At 41.4% G+C, this 14,812-nt stretch overlaps 1 protein-coding gene across 1 annotated transcript in view; it reads left to right on the forward strand.

Moving 5' to 3' along the window:
- The window catches only part of LOC139370872 (CREB-regulated transcription coactivator 1-like), a 35,017-nt gene continuing 20,205 nt past the window's right edge, over nt 1-14,812 (forward strand). The window contains exons 1-8 of the mRNA XM_071110759.1: nt 1-160; nt 3,863-3,979; nt 5,473-5,598; nt 6,147-6,208; nt 8,018-8,112; nt 12,843-12,919; nt 13,014-13,054; nt 13,353-13,573. Of these exons, the coding sequence (XP_070966860.1) occupies nt 35-160; nt 3,863-3,979; nt 5,473-5,598; nt 6,147-6,208; nt 8,018-8,112; nt 12,843-12,919; nt 13,014-13,054; nt 13,353-13,573 (865 nt within the window). The 5' untranslated portion in view covers nt 1-34. The remainder of the gene's footprint in view (nt 161-3,862; nt 3,980-5,472; nt 5,599-6,146; nt 6,209-8,017; nt 8,113-12,842; nt 12,920-13,013; nt 13,055-13,352; nt 13,574-14,812) is intronic.

A 14,812-nucleotide genomic window follows, 5' to 3' on the forward strand; every position in this document is an offset into this window, starting at 1 on the left:
GTGCGTAAGGTCCCATTGAGAAGAAGAGGAGAAGATGGCGAGTTCAAACAATCCACGTAAATTTAGCGAGAAAATCGCTTTACATAATCAGAAACAGGCCGAAGAGACTGCGGCTTTCGAAGAGGTGATGAAAGACCTAAACATTACTAGAGCTGCACGGGTAAGTGCCTTGTTTTGTTTATTCATTCTGCTGCTAGGCTAGCTAGCTACTGCTGTACTGTCAGTAACCTAAGGTTAGCTAGCTTACGTTAACTGCAGCACGTTTTTATTACAAGTTGTTTTTAGCCAGCTGGTAGTGGCAAACATAAGTGGTCGATTGACTGCCCTCGCAATTAAAGCTAAATATTTGTATTCTGATTACCATCATTGATTGGGGCGTTACTTTGCCAGCATTTATAATTTGTTAACCGCAACCATCCCGTGAGCTGTCTTTGATGTTTGCTATGGTAGGCACGCAGGCAAGCACAGGTATAACTAGCTAGGTTATTGCTAGCAAGCGCCTGGTCCTATTCATATTCCCATACATCAATCAAAAGATTCCGTGTAGTAAGCTAGATAGTGATTTAACCGCTAGAAATTGCAATGAAGACTGAACATGTTTACCAGTTCGACTCAAACTGGTGCGTTTGACACTAATGTTTTAATTGTTTACCTGTAAACTAAAGCGTCACTTGCTATGCATACAACGTTACCGCTAATGTTGACAAGCCATTTTGACAGAATTCACAATTCAGTTTTGCAGGCCATGCAATGGGTTTGCATATTTACAAAGTACCAAACCATCTTTGACAGCACCAAGAATCCCGCAGCATTTACGTGTATATGCATGCTGAGGTTTGACAGATTTGAAACTTCGAAGCCTTGAAGGCAGAGATGGAGAACATGGGATTTACTTACTTCTCTTGAAGATGTTCATTATGTGTAATGCAAAGTTGGTTACTGTCAATAATCAGTCTGGTTTGTATCAAATGTTCATGTTAGCCTGTTTATTCATCCCCATCAAATCAGGCCTTTGGTTAATCCATCCTTCATGCAATTCATTATTAAAGCAATTGGTGAACTAAATCATTCAGTAATTATTGAAAGGAGTATGGTGGTGAACCTACCAGTTGTGAATATAATAAAGGAATGGTTTAGGAGTACAGGATAGATTTATGTTGTGGTTTTAAAATATGCCTATTTGATTTAAAAACAAATAAAATAAAATGTTTGACAAATCTAGCGACATCTTCTTTCCTTATGAGATTGACACAGCTTCTAGCTATTAAGCCTAGGCCTACTGACTTTGTCCACTTGACTTGGGACATAGTACTGACCTTGCACAAACTTGATACCGACTTGATTAAGATATAAACAATTTGCGGCTCATGTTAGCCTATTGCCCACCAAGTGCCTTTGGAGAGTTCCTCAATGAGATTGACACCTTGATAACCTTTCCCACTCAGCCCCTATCCAGATGGTTATTCGCAGCTGCAGTCTTCGCGTGTGCTCTCTCTCCCACTACTCTTTCCCCTTCTAAATCCTGCTCCCTCCTATCTCCTGACTTTTTGCCTCTTCGACCCTACACATCCCTTTCTGCATCCTTTGACTCTCACTGACTCTCACTTGACTCTCACTTTCCTCACAGCTGACCTTCCCCTCCCGCTCTGTGGCTGAGTGACTCATTGCGTGCTAACAGGGCTTCGGGTAGCTGAGCGGAAATGGAGGAAAACAAAACTTCCGGAGGACCTAACATCCTTCCACTCCCTGCTCTCGATCTTATCTTCCTCTTTATCCACTGCTAAAGCTGCTTTTTATCACTACATTTCACCTTTGAAAAAAAGGTGATGATATCCGCTCCTCTCACTCAGCCTACTGATCCACTGGTCCCAATCACACAGAACAACCATACGCCTTGTACTCTTCCCTCTCTTCAGATGAAATCCTGCGACTAGTGATGTCGGGCCACCCCACAACCTGCCCACTTGACTCCCTTCTCCAGACCAACTCTGGAGACCTTCTCCCATTCCTCACTTCTCTCATCAGCTGACCACTGACTGCATCCCCTAAGATGGCTAGAGTCGCTCCCCTCCTCAAGAAACCAACACTCGACCCCTCTGTGAAACTATAGACCAGTATCCCTAAGTTATTTTCTTTCCAAAATACTTGAGTATGCTGTCTATGACCAACTCTCTCTCTCTCTCTCGTTATCTTGCTCAGAACAATCTACTTGACCCTCACTCAACTGAGACTGCTCCCCTCTGTGTCACAGAGGCTCTCCGTTCTGCCAAAGCTGACTCATCTGTTCTCATTCTCCTAGATATATTCACTGCCTTGGACACACTGAACCATCAGATCCTCCACTCCTCCCTCTCACGGTTGGGCGTCTCGGGCTCTGCACACTCCTGGATTGCATCCTACCTGGCAGGTCGCTCCTACAAGGTAGTGTGGAGAGGATCTGTGTCTGCACCACATGTTTTCATTACTGGTGTCCCTCAGGGCTCGGTTCTAGGTCCTGCTCTTTTCGCTTTACACCAAGTCACTCGGCTCTGTGATATCCTCACATGGTCTCTCCTATCATTGCTATGCAGAAGACACTCAACTATTCTTCTTCCTCCTTTGAGGGGATGTCAGCCAACCACCTCAAGCTCAACCTCAACAAAACAGAGCTGGTCTTCCTCCCTGGAAAGGTCTGCCCGCTCCAAGACCTCTATCACGGGTTGACAACTCCACGGTGACCCTCTCCCAGAGTGCAAAGAACCTTGGTGTAACCCTGGACAACAACCTGCCATTCTCTGCAAACATCAAAGCAGTGACTTGCTCCTGCAGTTTCATGCTCTACAACATCCAGTAAAGTATGACCTTACCTCACATGGCGCAGTTCCTAATCCAGACACATTTAATCTCCTGTCTAGACTACTGCAACTCTTTGTTGGCTGGGCTCCCTGCTTGTCATCAAATCCCTGCAATTTATCCAGAATGCCGCAGCCCCCCTGGTGTTCAACCTTCCCATGTCTCCCCGCTCGTCCGCACACTCCACTGGCTTCCCGTCGAAGTTCAAAGCATCTTCAAGACCCTGGTGCTTGCCTACGAAGCAGCACTCTGTTCCGCCACCTCTGGTCTCTTGGCCCCCTCTTGACCCCAATGGTGGAACAAGCTTCCCCCAAAAGTTAGGACAGTGGAGTCCTGCCCATATTTCGACATCTGAAGCCCTACCTCTTTTTGAAGAGTATCTTCAAAAGAAGCATGCTAGCAGTTACCAAATACTTCTAGTATTGGTCTTACATCAGTTAGGTAGTGAGCTTAACTGCACACAGAGATATACAAATGGTATCCCTGAGTTCATCTGACTCTGGGGATGTAGATAAAGTGATTCATTGCCAAAATCCTGAAGTTTCCCTTTAAATTAAGACACTGCAGCACCGGCGCGAGGGATAAGAAATGCGTTGTACTCAATTGTCCCATTATCCCAAATGTTATACCGAGAAGATTTAATGACTGCTAGTTTTTCCGAAAACTGACCTTTTCGTCCTCATGCTAGGTAGCAGATGCCACAGCAGCCATTTTGGAATTCATCCCTGCATTGAGGTATGTATTCTGAGCCAAATCTTGCGCTGGTTCCGCGGTGTCTTAATTTAAGCAAACGGTCTGTCTGACCCTCTAGTGCAGCTTTAAGCAAGAATAAGGTGTTGGATCTGCTGACTAACCTATGTCTTATCTCATTTGTCCTTTTTAAAAAATCTTTTAGATGTGGTCCATTCTATCTTTAGCACTGTAACTTGTGTATCAACTGTTTTGGAATGTGATTTATTTTTTTTTTTTCATTCTAGGCCTATCAGTTTAATCATTCATTCATGCTTTCATGCAATTTTACTTTGCACAGTTGCAGTTACAGAAGACCCAGTATTTGCAACTAGGGCAGAATCGTGGACAGTACTATGGAGGCTCACTGCCCAATGTCAATCAGATTGGAAATAGCAACATTGACCTGCCTTTTCAGGTGAGCTCTCAGCTTCTCTATCAGTTGGTTTAAAAAAATAAAAATTATTTTTTTTTGTTTAATGATGCAAATCAGTCTCACCTGAGGGAAATGTAGTCTTTGATTGCTTCCATGATGGGCTGTTTTACCCTCGCGTTACCTTGAATTGGATTCCTGTTAACATTACAAGACACTTTAGTATTTTACCATTTTGAAGACGTGTCCTGGCGTATCGATACACTGAATTTTCTGTGACCAACCATCTCGGAAGGAAGCTAACATTGAGAATCAGACACCCTCTCCCCATCTTGAATGTTTAATGGTCCAATGAAGCAGTTTTTATCTCCATATCAAATAATTTCTGAGTAACAATTTAAGTACCTTACTCTGATTGTTTTAAATGACTGTCTGGGAGTGGTCTGAGTGGGGGGGAGAAGAGAGGTTTGGAACTCTCTTATTGGTCTATTAACAAATTAACAAATTTACCACCTGGTGATGTCACCAGGCAGGCCAAAACTCCATCCTACCAAAACAGAAAGAGATTGCAGGTGTTCTTTTTAAAAGGGCATTATCATAATTTTTACAGTATTTTTTTTTTTCTTTTCTTTTTTTCCCCCCAACATCATAGTGTAGAAATGTACTGGAAAAAAATACATAAACGCAACATGTAACGCGAGCCCAAATAAAATATCCCAGAAATGTTCCATAGCACAAAAAGCTTCTTTCACAAAAGTTTTTTGCAAAAATTTGTTTACATCACTGTTAGTGAGCCAAGAAAATGCATCCACCTGATGGGTGTGGAATTTCAAGAAGCTGATTAAACAGCATGATCATTACGTGGGTGCACCTTGTGCTGGGTACAATAAAAGGCCACTCTAAAATGTGCAGTTTTGTCACACAATGCCACAGATGTCTCAAGTTTTGAGGGATATCCAGCAACTTTGCACAGCCATTGAAGAGGAGTGGGACAACATTCCACAGGTCACAATCAACAGCCTGATCAACTCTATGTGAAGGAGATGTGTTGCGCTGCAGGAGGCAAATGGTCACACCAGATACTGACCGGTTGTCTGATTCACACCCTTAAAAATAAAAAATAAATGGTTTCTGTGACCAACAGATGCATATATGTATTCCCATTCATGTGAGATCCATATATTAAGGACTAATTAATTTCAATGGACGGATTTCCTTGTATGATCTGTAACACTTTTGAAATGGTTGCGTTTTTATAGTGTATTTTTATTTAACGGGAAAATCATGTTTTAAACTGCACTGGCCTTTAAAAAGACACAAGTAGCCTATGTCATTGCTTTCTATATCATGGCATTCCATTTTTGAAATATGTTTATTAACTTGAGAATGTGTTTGAGGGCCCATAGCGTGACCCATTTTTAAATGAATACATTTGCACCATATTATACAAAGACATTTGAAACATACATACAAAAAAATAATACAATTTCAAAAGACAAATGTTTCTCATATGGTTGATTTTTGCATTTCCTGTCCAGAATTCCACCTTGGACAGCAGTCGGTCGACCAGGCATCACGGACTGGTAGACCGCGTTTACCGTGATCGGAACCGAATCACCTCCCCGAACCGCCGGCCCCTCTCTGTGGACAAACATGGCCGCCAGATATCCTTCTTCTGCACTCAGCCAAAGATGATCTATTATATTGACAAGATAGTTGTGACTGCACTAACAATGGAAATGCATGTCCTCAAAGATGTAAAGCGATATCAGGTGGGACCATTCTAGCCAATGAAAGGGCAGATATGCACGTGAACTACAGGCAGAACTCCAATATAGTTTTTTTTTTTTTTCAAAGTTGCCAAAATTCCACATATCAGTTCATTCGTAACAACCTAACCATTACAAAACTCCTATTTGATCCAATAAGCCTTTACTTAGCAAATTAGCAATTAGATTTTTTTTTACCAAATTTGACACTTAACTTTTTGGTGGAGTAAACCCTCTTGCTTCGCCTCTTCCTCTCTGACTCGGCTCAGGTGGGACCAAGTATAAAAACAGCGTGTTGTCATTGTTGGAAAATTCTTAGGTAGACTTTGCACTTTAGTCAATGAATACTGACAGTTAACTTGACCATTCAAATATAGATTTACGTAAGATTTATATTTCACAGCTATTTTTATATATATTTTGTGTCCTTAACTGAGATTCACATTGACAGCTGCCCCTATGGCTCAGTGTACCTCTCACCCCCACCGGATACCAGTTGGAGGAGGTAGGCCATTAACAACGACTTCATATTCGGGAAAAAATAGGGTTGGGATCAATTTCATCTACATTCAGGAAAAGCACAGGATATGCAATGCCTATGTACAGTGGGGCAAAAAAGTATTTAGTCAGCCACCAATTGTGCAAGTTCTCCCACTTAAAAAGATGAGGCCTGTAATTGTCATCATAGGTACACTTCAACTAATCCAGAAAATCACATTGTAGGATTTTTTATTAATTTATTTGCAAATTATGGTGGAAAATAAGTATTTATCACCTACAAACAAGCAAGATTTCTGGCTCTCACAGACCTGTAACTTCTTCTTTTAAGAGGCTCTTCTGTCCTCCACTCGTTCCCGGTATTAATGGCACCTGTTTGAACTTATCAGTATAAAAGACACCTGTCCACAACCTCAAATAGTCACACTCCAAACTCCACTATGACCAAGATCAAAGAGCTGCCAAAGGACACCAGAAACAAAATTGTAGACCTGCACCAGGCTGGGAAGACTGAATCTGCAATAGGTAAGCAGCTTGGTTTGAAGAAATCAACTGTGGGAGCAATTATTAGGAAATGGAAGACATACAAGACCACTGATAATCTCCCTCGATCTGGGGATCCACGCAAGATCTCACCCCGTGGGGTCAAAATGATCACAAGAATGGTGAGCAAAAATCCCAGAACCACACGGGGGGACCTAGTGAATGACCTGCAGAGAGCTGGGACCAAAGTAACAAAGCCTACCATCAGTAACACACTACGCCGCCATGGACTAAAATCCTGCAGTGCCAGACGTGTCCCCCTGCTTAAGCCAGTACATGTCCAGGCCCGTCTGAAGTTTGCTAGAGAGCATTTGGATGATCTAGAAGAAGATTGGGAGAATGTCATCTGGTCAGATGAAACCAAAATATAACTTTTTGGTAAAAACTCAACTCGTCGTGTTTGGAGGACAAAGAATGCCGAGTTGCATCCAAAGAACACCATACCTACTGTGAAGCATGGGGGTGGAAACATCATGCTTTGGGGCTGTTTTTCTGCAAAGGGACCAGGACGACTGATCCGTGTAAAGGAAGGAATGAGTGGGGCCATGTATCGTGAGATTTTGAGTGAAAACCTCCTTCCATCAGCAAGGGCATTGAAGATGAAACGTGGCTGGGTCTTTCAGCATGACAATGATCCCAAACACACCGCCCGGGCAACGAAGGAGTGGCTTCGTAAGAAGCATTTCAAGGTCCTGGAGTGGCCTAGCCAGTCTCCAGATCTCAACCCCATAGAAAATCTTTAGAGGGAGTTGAAATTCCATGTTGCCCAGCAACAGCCCCAAAACATCACTGCTCTAGAGGAGATCTGCATGGAGGAATGGGCCAAAATACCAGCAACAGTGTGTGAAAACCTTGTGAACCCTTACAGAAAATGTTTGACTTCTGTCATTGCCAACAAAGGGTATATAACAAAGTATTGAGAAACTTTTGTTATTGGCCAAATACTTATTTTCCACCATAATTTGCAAATAAATTCATTAAAAATCCTACAATGTGATTTTCAGGATTTTTTTTTTCTCATTTTGTCTGTCATAGTTGAAGTGTACCTATGATGATAAATTACAGGCCTCATCTTTTTAAGTGATAGAACTTGCACAATTGGTGGCTGACTAAATACTTTTTTGCCCCCACTGTATATATTTTTTTAAATTGCATGCTTAATTTAACAACTTAAATTAATTTGACCCAGTTTGAAAAATACCATGGCACACATGTGGTTGGGGAATAGGGGCCACAGAGATTTTGTTGATCTTTCTCTTCATTCTAATGCCAGGACGAACTCCGACTCAGCCCTACACCAGAGTGCCATGAACCCTGTGCCCCAGGACTCATTTACAGGGCGTTCACAAGAGCTCCAGCCTAAACAAGGTAATGGAGGATCCAGGATACATGGACACGGAACAGCTTCTATTTATTCAGGCCTGTACCACTTTATTTATGCATGAATCCACTAGTGATGCAACAAAATTACATTTTTGGCTGATACCAATATCCGATATTTTCCTTGACAAAAAAACAATACTGATATTTTAAATTTTAGTGGCCTTGTAAGCATTCTAGTACTTGTTTAAACACACACACATGGACGCAGCGGTCAAAGGCACTGCATCTGTGCAAGAGGCGTCACTACAGTCTGGTTTGAATCCAGGCTGTATCACATCCTGCCGTGATTGGGAGTCGAATAAGGAGCCGCACAATTGGCCCAGCGTCGTCCGGGGTAGACCGTCATTGTAAATAAGAATTTATTCTTAACTGATTTGCGTAGTTAAATAAAAGGTTACACACACACCACACTGACCAAAAAGTTATTTTGTTGGCATTTACATATGTCCCCATTACCAGTAAAACATAATCAAAACCTATTTCTTTCACTTACTTGGTGTGCTGTTTCATTGTATATTTGTTCAGTAGTTTCATTCTCAACCAGGATTTCTATGGAACTCTGTTTGGGTCTTTGCATGTCAAATATACTATTTAACACTTTTATTCGACGTGTCAAATAAGTTTGTTGACCGATCAGGACCTAAATACTGCATGCCACAATAATTTAACGGCTTCATTAATTGTACACATTGATTACACGATCACTCGTATTTCATATGTCATAACGATTCATCGATATTTATGCTATGATGCTGGTAAAAAAATTAATATATACAAATAGCTAGCTCATGGATGCAAACAATGTTCTTCCCCAAAAACATTCTGTTTCAGTAGCTATATAGTTAGCTAGCTAACTATATCGCTTGGTGTCATCTAAAATAATCCTAATGCAGTTTTTATTTGATTTAATGATAGGTCCGACTATCTATGTGAAGCTAGCCACAATAGTGGACTTTGCGGTTAGCCTTCAAAATAAAAGTATGGCATAATTCTGCTATTTGTATTAGTTTGCATCACTGTCAATCACATACTTTTATTTTGTAGGCTGACTGCAAAACCCACCATTGTGGCTAGCTTCACAACATATAACACTGTCTGGTCGAGCCTCACTAGCCATATAGCTTTATCTGGCTGCTTATAACATTATTAGCTTTGGGCAACAGGGTTAAATAGCTGGCTAGCTATTTATTTTCATGAACTGAAGTTCAGTTTCAATTGGCGAACAAGTGGCTACCTAGCTAATACTTACTCACAATGATTCCTAAATCATTGTTAAGAATAATTCATATGACTGTAGTTTCTACTGGTCATTGTTTTCAGGCTGGTTGTATTGGTGCTAGCTAGGTACCAAGCTACCCCAGAAGTTGCGGTCGAACAAATGATACTTTATTAACAGCGCGGTATCGTAAACGCATCGTTCACGGCCGGTGTTTCCAGACTTTTTTTGTACGACTTTGACAATGCTATTGTCTTTTTTTTTGACACGCAAATACCCAAACGGCGTTCCATTGTATGTGTGTATGTCGTGAAGCTAATAGCATTTACGCTATTACTGTGTGACTCCGGTAGAGCAACATCGGAAAAATAGCACACTTGGTAGTGTTAACCGGTCGGCGAAAGCCAACATCACCCACGACAGAGAACAGTTGATTGTCAAGGACAGTGAATACCATTATCTTGGCTTTAATGGATTTCACCTTTGAGTTGTCTCGCTGAAATTTTCTTACTCTTACAAATGACTGCTTGACTTGTTGACTGCTCGATCCACACAGCAGACATTGTGGGCTAGATTTAGGAATGCTGTGTTGTGCGTATAGTGCAAAAATGTATGTGGCGTCATGTACCTTCATTATATAGGTATGCGGGTCAGCTTTGACATCGGTTTTACACATCGGGCATTAAACTAGACATCAGCCGATACCGATGTTGGCATTTTTAGATATCGGACAATTCCGATATACATTTCAAGTCGGAAGTTTACATACACTTAGGTTGGAGTCATTAACTCGTTTGTCAACCACTCCACAAGTTTCTTGTTAACAAACTATAGTTTTGGCAAGTCGGTTAGGACATCTACTTTGTGCATGACACAAGTAATTTTTCCAACAATTGTTTACAGACAGATTATTTCACTTATAATTCACTGTATCACAATTCCCGTGGGTCAGAAGTTTACATACACTAAGTTGACTGCCTTTAAACAGCTTGGAAAATTCCAGAGAATGGTGTCATGGCTTTAGAAGCTTCTGATAGGCTAATTGACATAATTTGAGTCAATTGGAGGTGTACCTGTGGATGTATTTCATGGCTTCCCTTCAAACTTAGTGCCTCTTTGCTTGACATCAAAAGAAAACAGTCAAGACCTCGGGGGGGGGGGGGGAAATTATAGACCTCCACAAGTCCGGTTCACCCTTTGGAGCAATTTCCAAACGCCTGTAGGTACCATGTTCATCTGTACAAACAATAGTATGCAAGTATAAACACCATGGGACCACACAGCCATCATACCGCTCAGGAAGGAGACGCGTTCTGTCTCCTAGAGATTCATGTACTTTGGTGCGAAAAGTGAGCAGGACAACCGCAAAGGACCTTGTGAAGATGCTGGAGGAAACGGGTACAAAATATCTATATCCACAGTAAAGCGAGTCCTATATCGACATAATCGAAAAGGCCGCTCAGCAAGGAAGAAGCCACTGCTTTAAAACCGGCATAAAAAAGCCTGACTTTGGTTTGCACATGGAGACAAAGATTGTACTTTTTGGAGTAATGTCTTCTGGTCTGATGAAAGAAAAATTGAACTGTTTGGCTATAATGACCATTATGATTGGAGGAAAAAGGGGGATGCTTGCAAGTTGAAGAACACCATCCCAACCGTGAAGCACGGGGGTGGCAGCATCATGTTGTGGGGGTGCTTTGCTTCAGGAGGGACTGGTGCACTTCACAAAATGGATGGCATCATGAGGCAGTGAAATTATGTGGATATATTGAAGCAACATCTCAAGACATCAGTCAAAGCTTGGTTGCAAATGGGTCTTCCAAATGGACAATGACCCAAAGCATACTTCCAAAGTCGTGCAAAATGGCTTAAGGACAACAAAGTCAAGGTATTGGAGTGGCCATCACAAAGCCCGGACTTCAATCATATAGAAAATGTGTGGGCAGAACTGAAAAAGCGTGTGCGAGCAAGGAGGCCTACAAACCTGACTCGGTTACTCTGTCAGGAGGGATGAGACAAAATTCACTCAACTTATTGAGGGAAGCTACCCAAAACGTTTGACCCAAGTTAAACAATTTAAAGGCAGTGCTACCAAATACACTCAATTAGTATGTAAACTTCTGACCCACTGGGAATGTGATGAAAGAAATAAAAGCTGAAATTAATAATTCTCTCTACTATTATTCTGACATTTCCCATTCTTAAAATAGTGGTGATCCTAACTGACCTAAAATAGGATATTTTTACTTGGATTAAATGTCAGGAATTGTGAAACGTTTAAATTTATTTGGCTACGGTGTATGTAAACTTCTGACTTCAACTGTATCGTGCATCCCTAGAATCCACATGTCCTCATGAAAGGGTAAGCCACAGTCTTCTGGATCATATATTACATGAATGGGTTGGGTTCCACTCAGGGATGGAAATGAATCCTAGTTATTATGGTTACTTAAAAAATGTATATAAAGTATTTCCCCCCCCCCCCTCCCCAACCGGCTCGGGAGAGGCGAAGGTCGAGTCAGGCGTCCTCCGAAACATGACCTGCCAAACCACGCTTCTTAACATCCGCACGCTTAACCCGGAAGCCAGCTGCACCAATGTGTCGGAGGAAACACTGTTCAAATGACGACCAGAGTCAGCTTGCAGGCACCAGGCCCACCACAAGGAGTCACTAGAGCACAATGAGCCAAGTAATGCCCTAACCCGAATGACACTGGGGCGGCAAGGTAGGCTAGTGGTTAGAGCGTTGGACTAGTAACCGGAAGGTCAGCTGGGGGGTTTGAACTTGCAACAAGGTACAAATCTGTCGTTCTGCCCCTGAACAGGCACTTAACCCACTGTTCCTAGGCCGTCATTGAAAATAAGAATTTGTTCTTAACTGACTTGCCTAGTTAAATAAAGGTAAAAAAAAATTGGGAACCACCCTATGGGACTCCCGGCAATGACACGCTGTGCCCAACTGCCTTAGACCGCTGCACCATTCGGGAGGCCCTGACTCTTACTTTTTAGACCAGGCTATTAGAGAATGTGCCCATCTAGCCCACCAGCTGGTAACATGTTGTCTTCAAATATCGCATGGCATAGATTTCAGACCCTGGCTAGAAAAATTCTTAACTTCCATCCCAGGTTCCACTAGCTAACAGGTTTTTTCCATGTTGGAGCAAATATTCTCTTTCTGTGACACCGTGTGTACAACCAACCACTGCTTTCTGATGAGGGAAATGTTGGTGTAGTATTTTGATTTGTAATTGATTTTACTAAAGAATGCATGGAAAACGGATCAATAATATTGTGGTGACACATTTGTGTGGTGTTCTGAAAACGGGAATCATTTAGCTACCTGCCATTGAGCTGTGCCTGATGTTTTAAGTGTCTAAAAACCATTAAGCAGCTTCATTTCACTACAGGAAAAGTACTACTTTGAAAATATTGCAATGTGGGTTGATTTTTAAATTAATGCCTTCAATTGTTGGTCATAACCTGATTTTTCACCATTCAGTGCTGCTGCTTACAGTTCCTGGGACTGAGGAGTCTGAATCACACGCAGACAAGGATACACAGTGGGGTAACAAAAAGGTAGTGGAGCGAACATGAAGCCTAGTTGTTATATCTGTGCTTGCTCACAATTTTGGGATTTTTTTTTTAATGCTGAGTGTGCTTTGCCTTTTAGAATGACTCAAGACCCAAGTCTTGTGAAGTCCCCGGGATCAAGTGAGTACTTACTGCACATCCTATCATTCGCAAATCTAAATATGGTACACTGTAGAAAGGTGCTGTGAGAAAGATCACTATTCAGGCCATGCTTAGAATTAATTATGTTCAAAGATTACTCTGTGAAGAGAAAGTGTGTCTGTCTGAGAGAGGACCTATGGCACCAGAACTGACATTTCCACACAAGGCATAGAAAAATGTCATAATTCATGAAAACAAGCCAAAATCATTCAGAATGGATTACCTTTGCCATGTGCTGTTTTAGGTAATGTGTATCCCTGTTCTTTCTCCCCTCTAGTATATTTCCATCACCTGATCAGGAAGTGAACACGTCATTGATCCCGGCCACACTCAACACAGGAGGCTCCCTGCCCGATCTGACCAACATCCAGTTCCCCCCACCACTGCCCACGCTGGACCTGGGCGAAACTTTGGTGTTTCCGTCCCTTAGCACCTCCAACAGCACGGGCAACCTGACAACCAACCTCACCCTCCTAGGCATCAGTGCTGCCAGCCACGGTAAGCCATTGATGGCAAAATGAATGTGGCACATTTTGTGTGTGTAATATATATATATATATATATATATATATATATATATATATATATATATATATATATATATATATATATATATATATATATATGCATTCAAAAGTTTGGGGTCACTTAGAAATGTCCTTGTTTTTGAAAGAAAAGCAAAACAAATATTTGTCCATTTTAAAATAACATCAAATTGATCAGAGATAAATTGTTAATGTTGTAAATTACTATTGTAGCTGCAAATTTATGATTTTTATGGATTATCTACATAGGTGTACGGAGGCCCATTATCAGCAACCATGACTCCTGTGTTCCAATGGCACGTTGTGTTAGCTAATCCAAGTTATTATTTTTTTTAAAGGCTAATTGATCATTAGAGAATAATTTTGCAATTGTTAGCACAGCTGAACTTGTGCTGATTAAAGAAGCAATAAAACTGGCTTTCTTTAGACTATTTGAGTATCTGGAGCATCAGCTTCATTAAATAGTACTGTAAAATACCAGTCTCAACTTCAACTGTGAAGAGGCGACTCCAGGATGCTGGCCTTCTAGGCAGAGTTCCTCTGTCCAGTGTCTGTGTTCTTTTGCCCATCTTAATCTTTCCTTTTTATTTGCCAGTCTGAGATATATGGCTTTTTTTTGCAATTTTTCTTTGCAACTATGCCTAGAAGGCCAGCATCCCAGAGTCGCCTCTTCACTGTTGACATTGAGACTGGTGTTTTGCGGGTACTATTTAATGAAGCTGCCAGTTGAGGACTTGAGGTGTCTTTTTCAAACTAGACACGCTAATGTACTTGTCCTCTTGCACAGTTGTGTACTGGTGCCTCCCACTCTTTCTATTCTGGTTAGTGCCAGTTTGCACTCTTCTGTGAAGGGAGTAGTGCAGAGTGTTGTACGAGATCTTCAGTTTCTTGGCAATTTCTCGCATGGAATAGCCTTCATTGCTCAGAACTAGAATAGACTGACGAGTTTCAGAAGAAAGAGCTTTGTTTCTGTCCATTTTGAGCCTTTAATCGAACCCACGAATATTCCATTAAATCAGCCGTTTCCAGCTACAATAGTCATTACAACATTAACAATGTGTACACTGTATTTCTGATCAATTTGATATAATTTTAATGGACAAAACATGTGCTCTTCTTTCAAAAACAAGGACATTTCTAAGTGACCCCAAACATGAATGGTAGTGTATATATAAATATGATTTATTTATTT

Source organism: Oncorhynchus clarkii, chromosome 1, assembly GCF_045791955.1.
Source record: "Oncorhynchus clarkii lewisi isolate Uvic-CL-2024 chromosome 1, UVic_Ocla_1.0, whole genome shotgun sequence".
NCBI classification, from domain to species: Eukaryota; Metazoa; Chordata; class Actinopteri; order Salmoniformes; family Salmonidae; genus Oncorhynchus; species Oncorhynchus clarkii.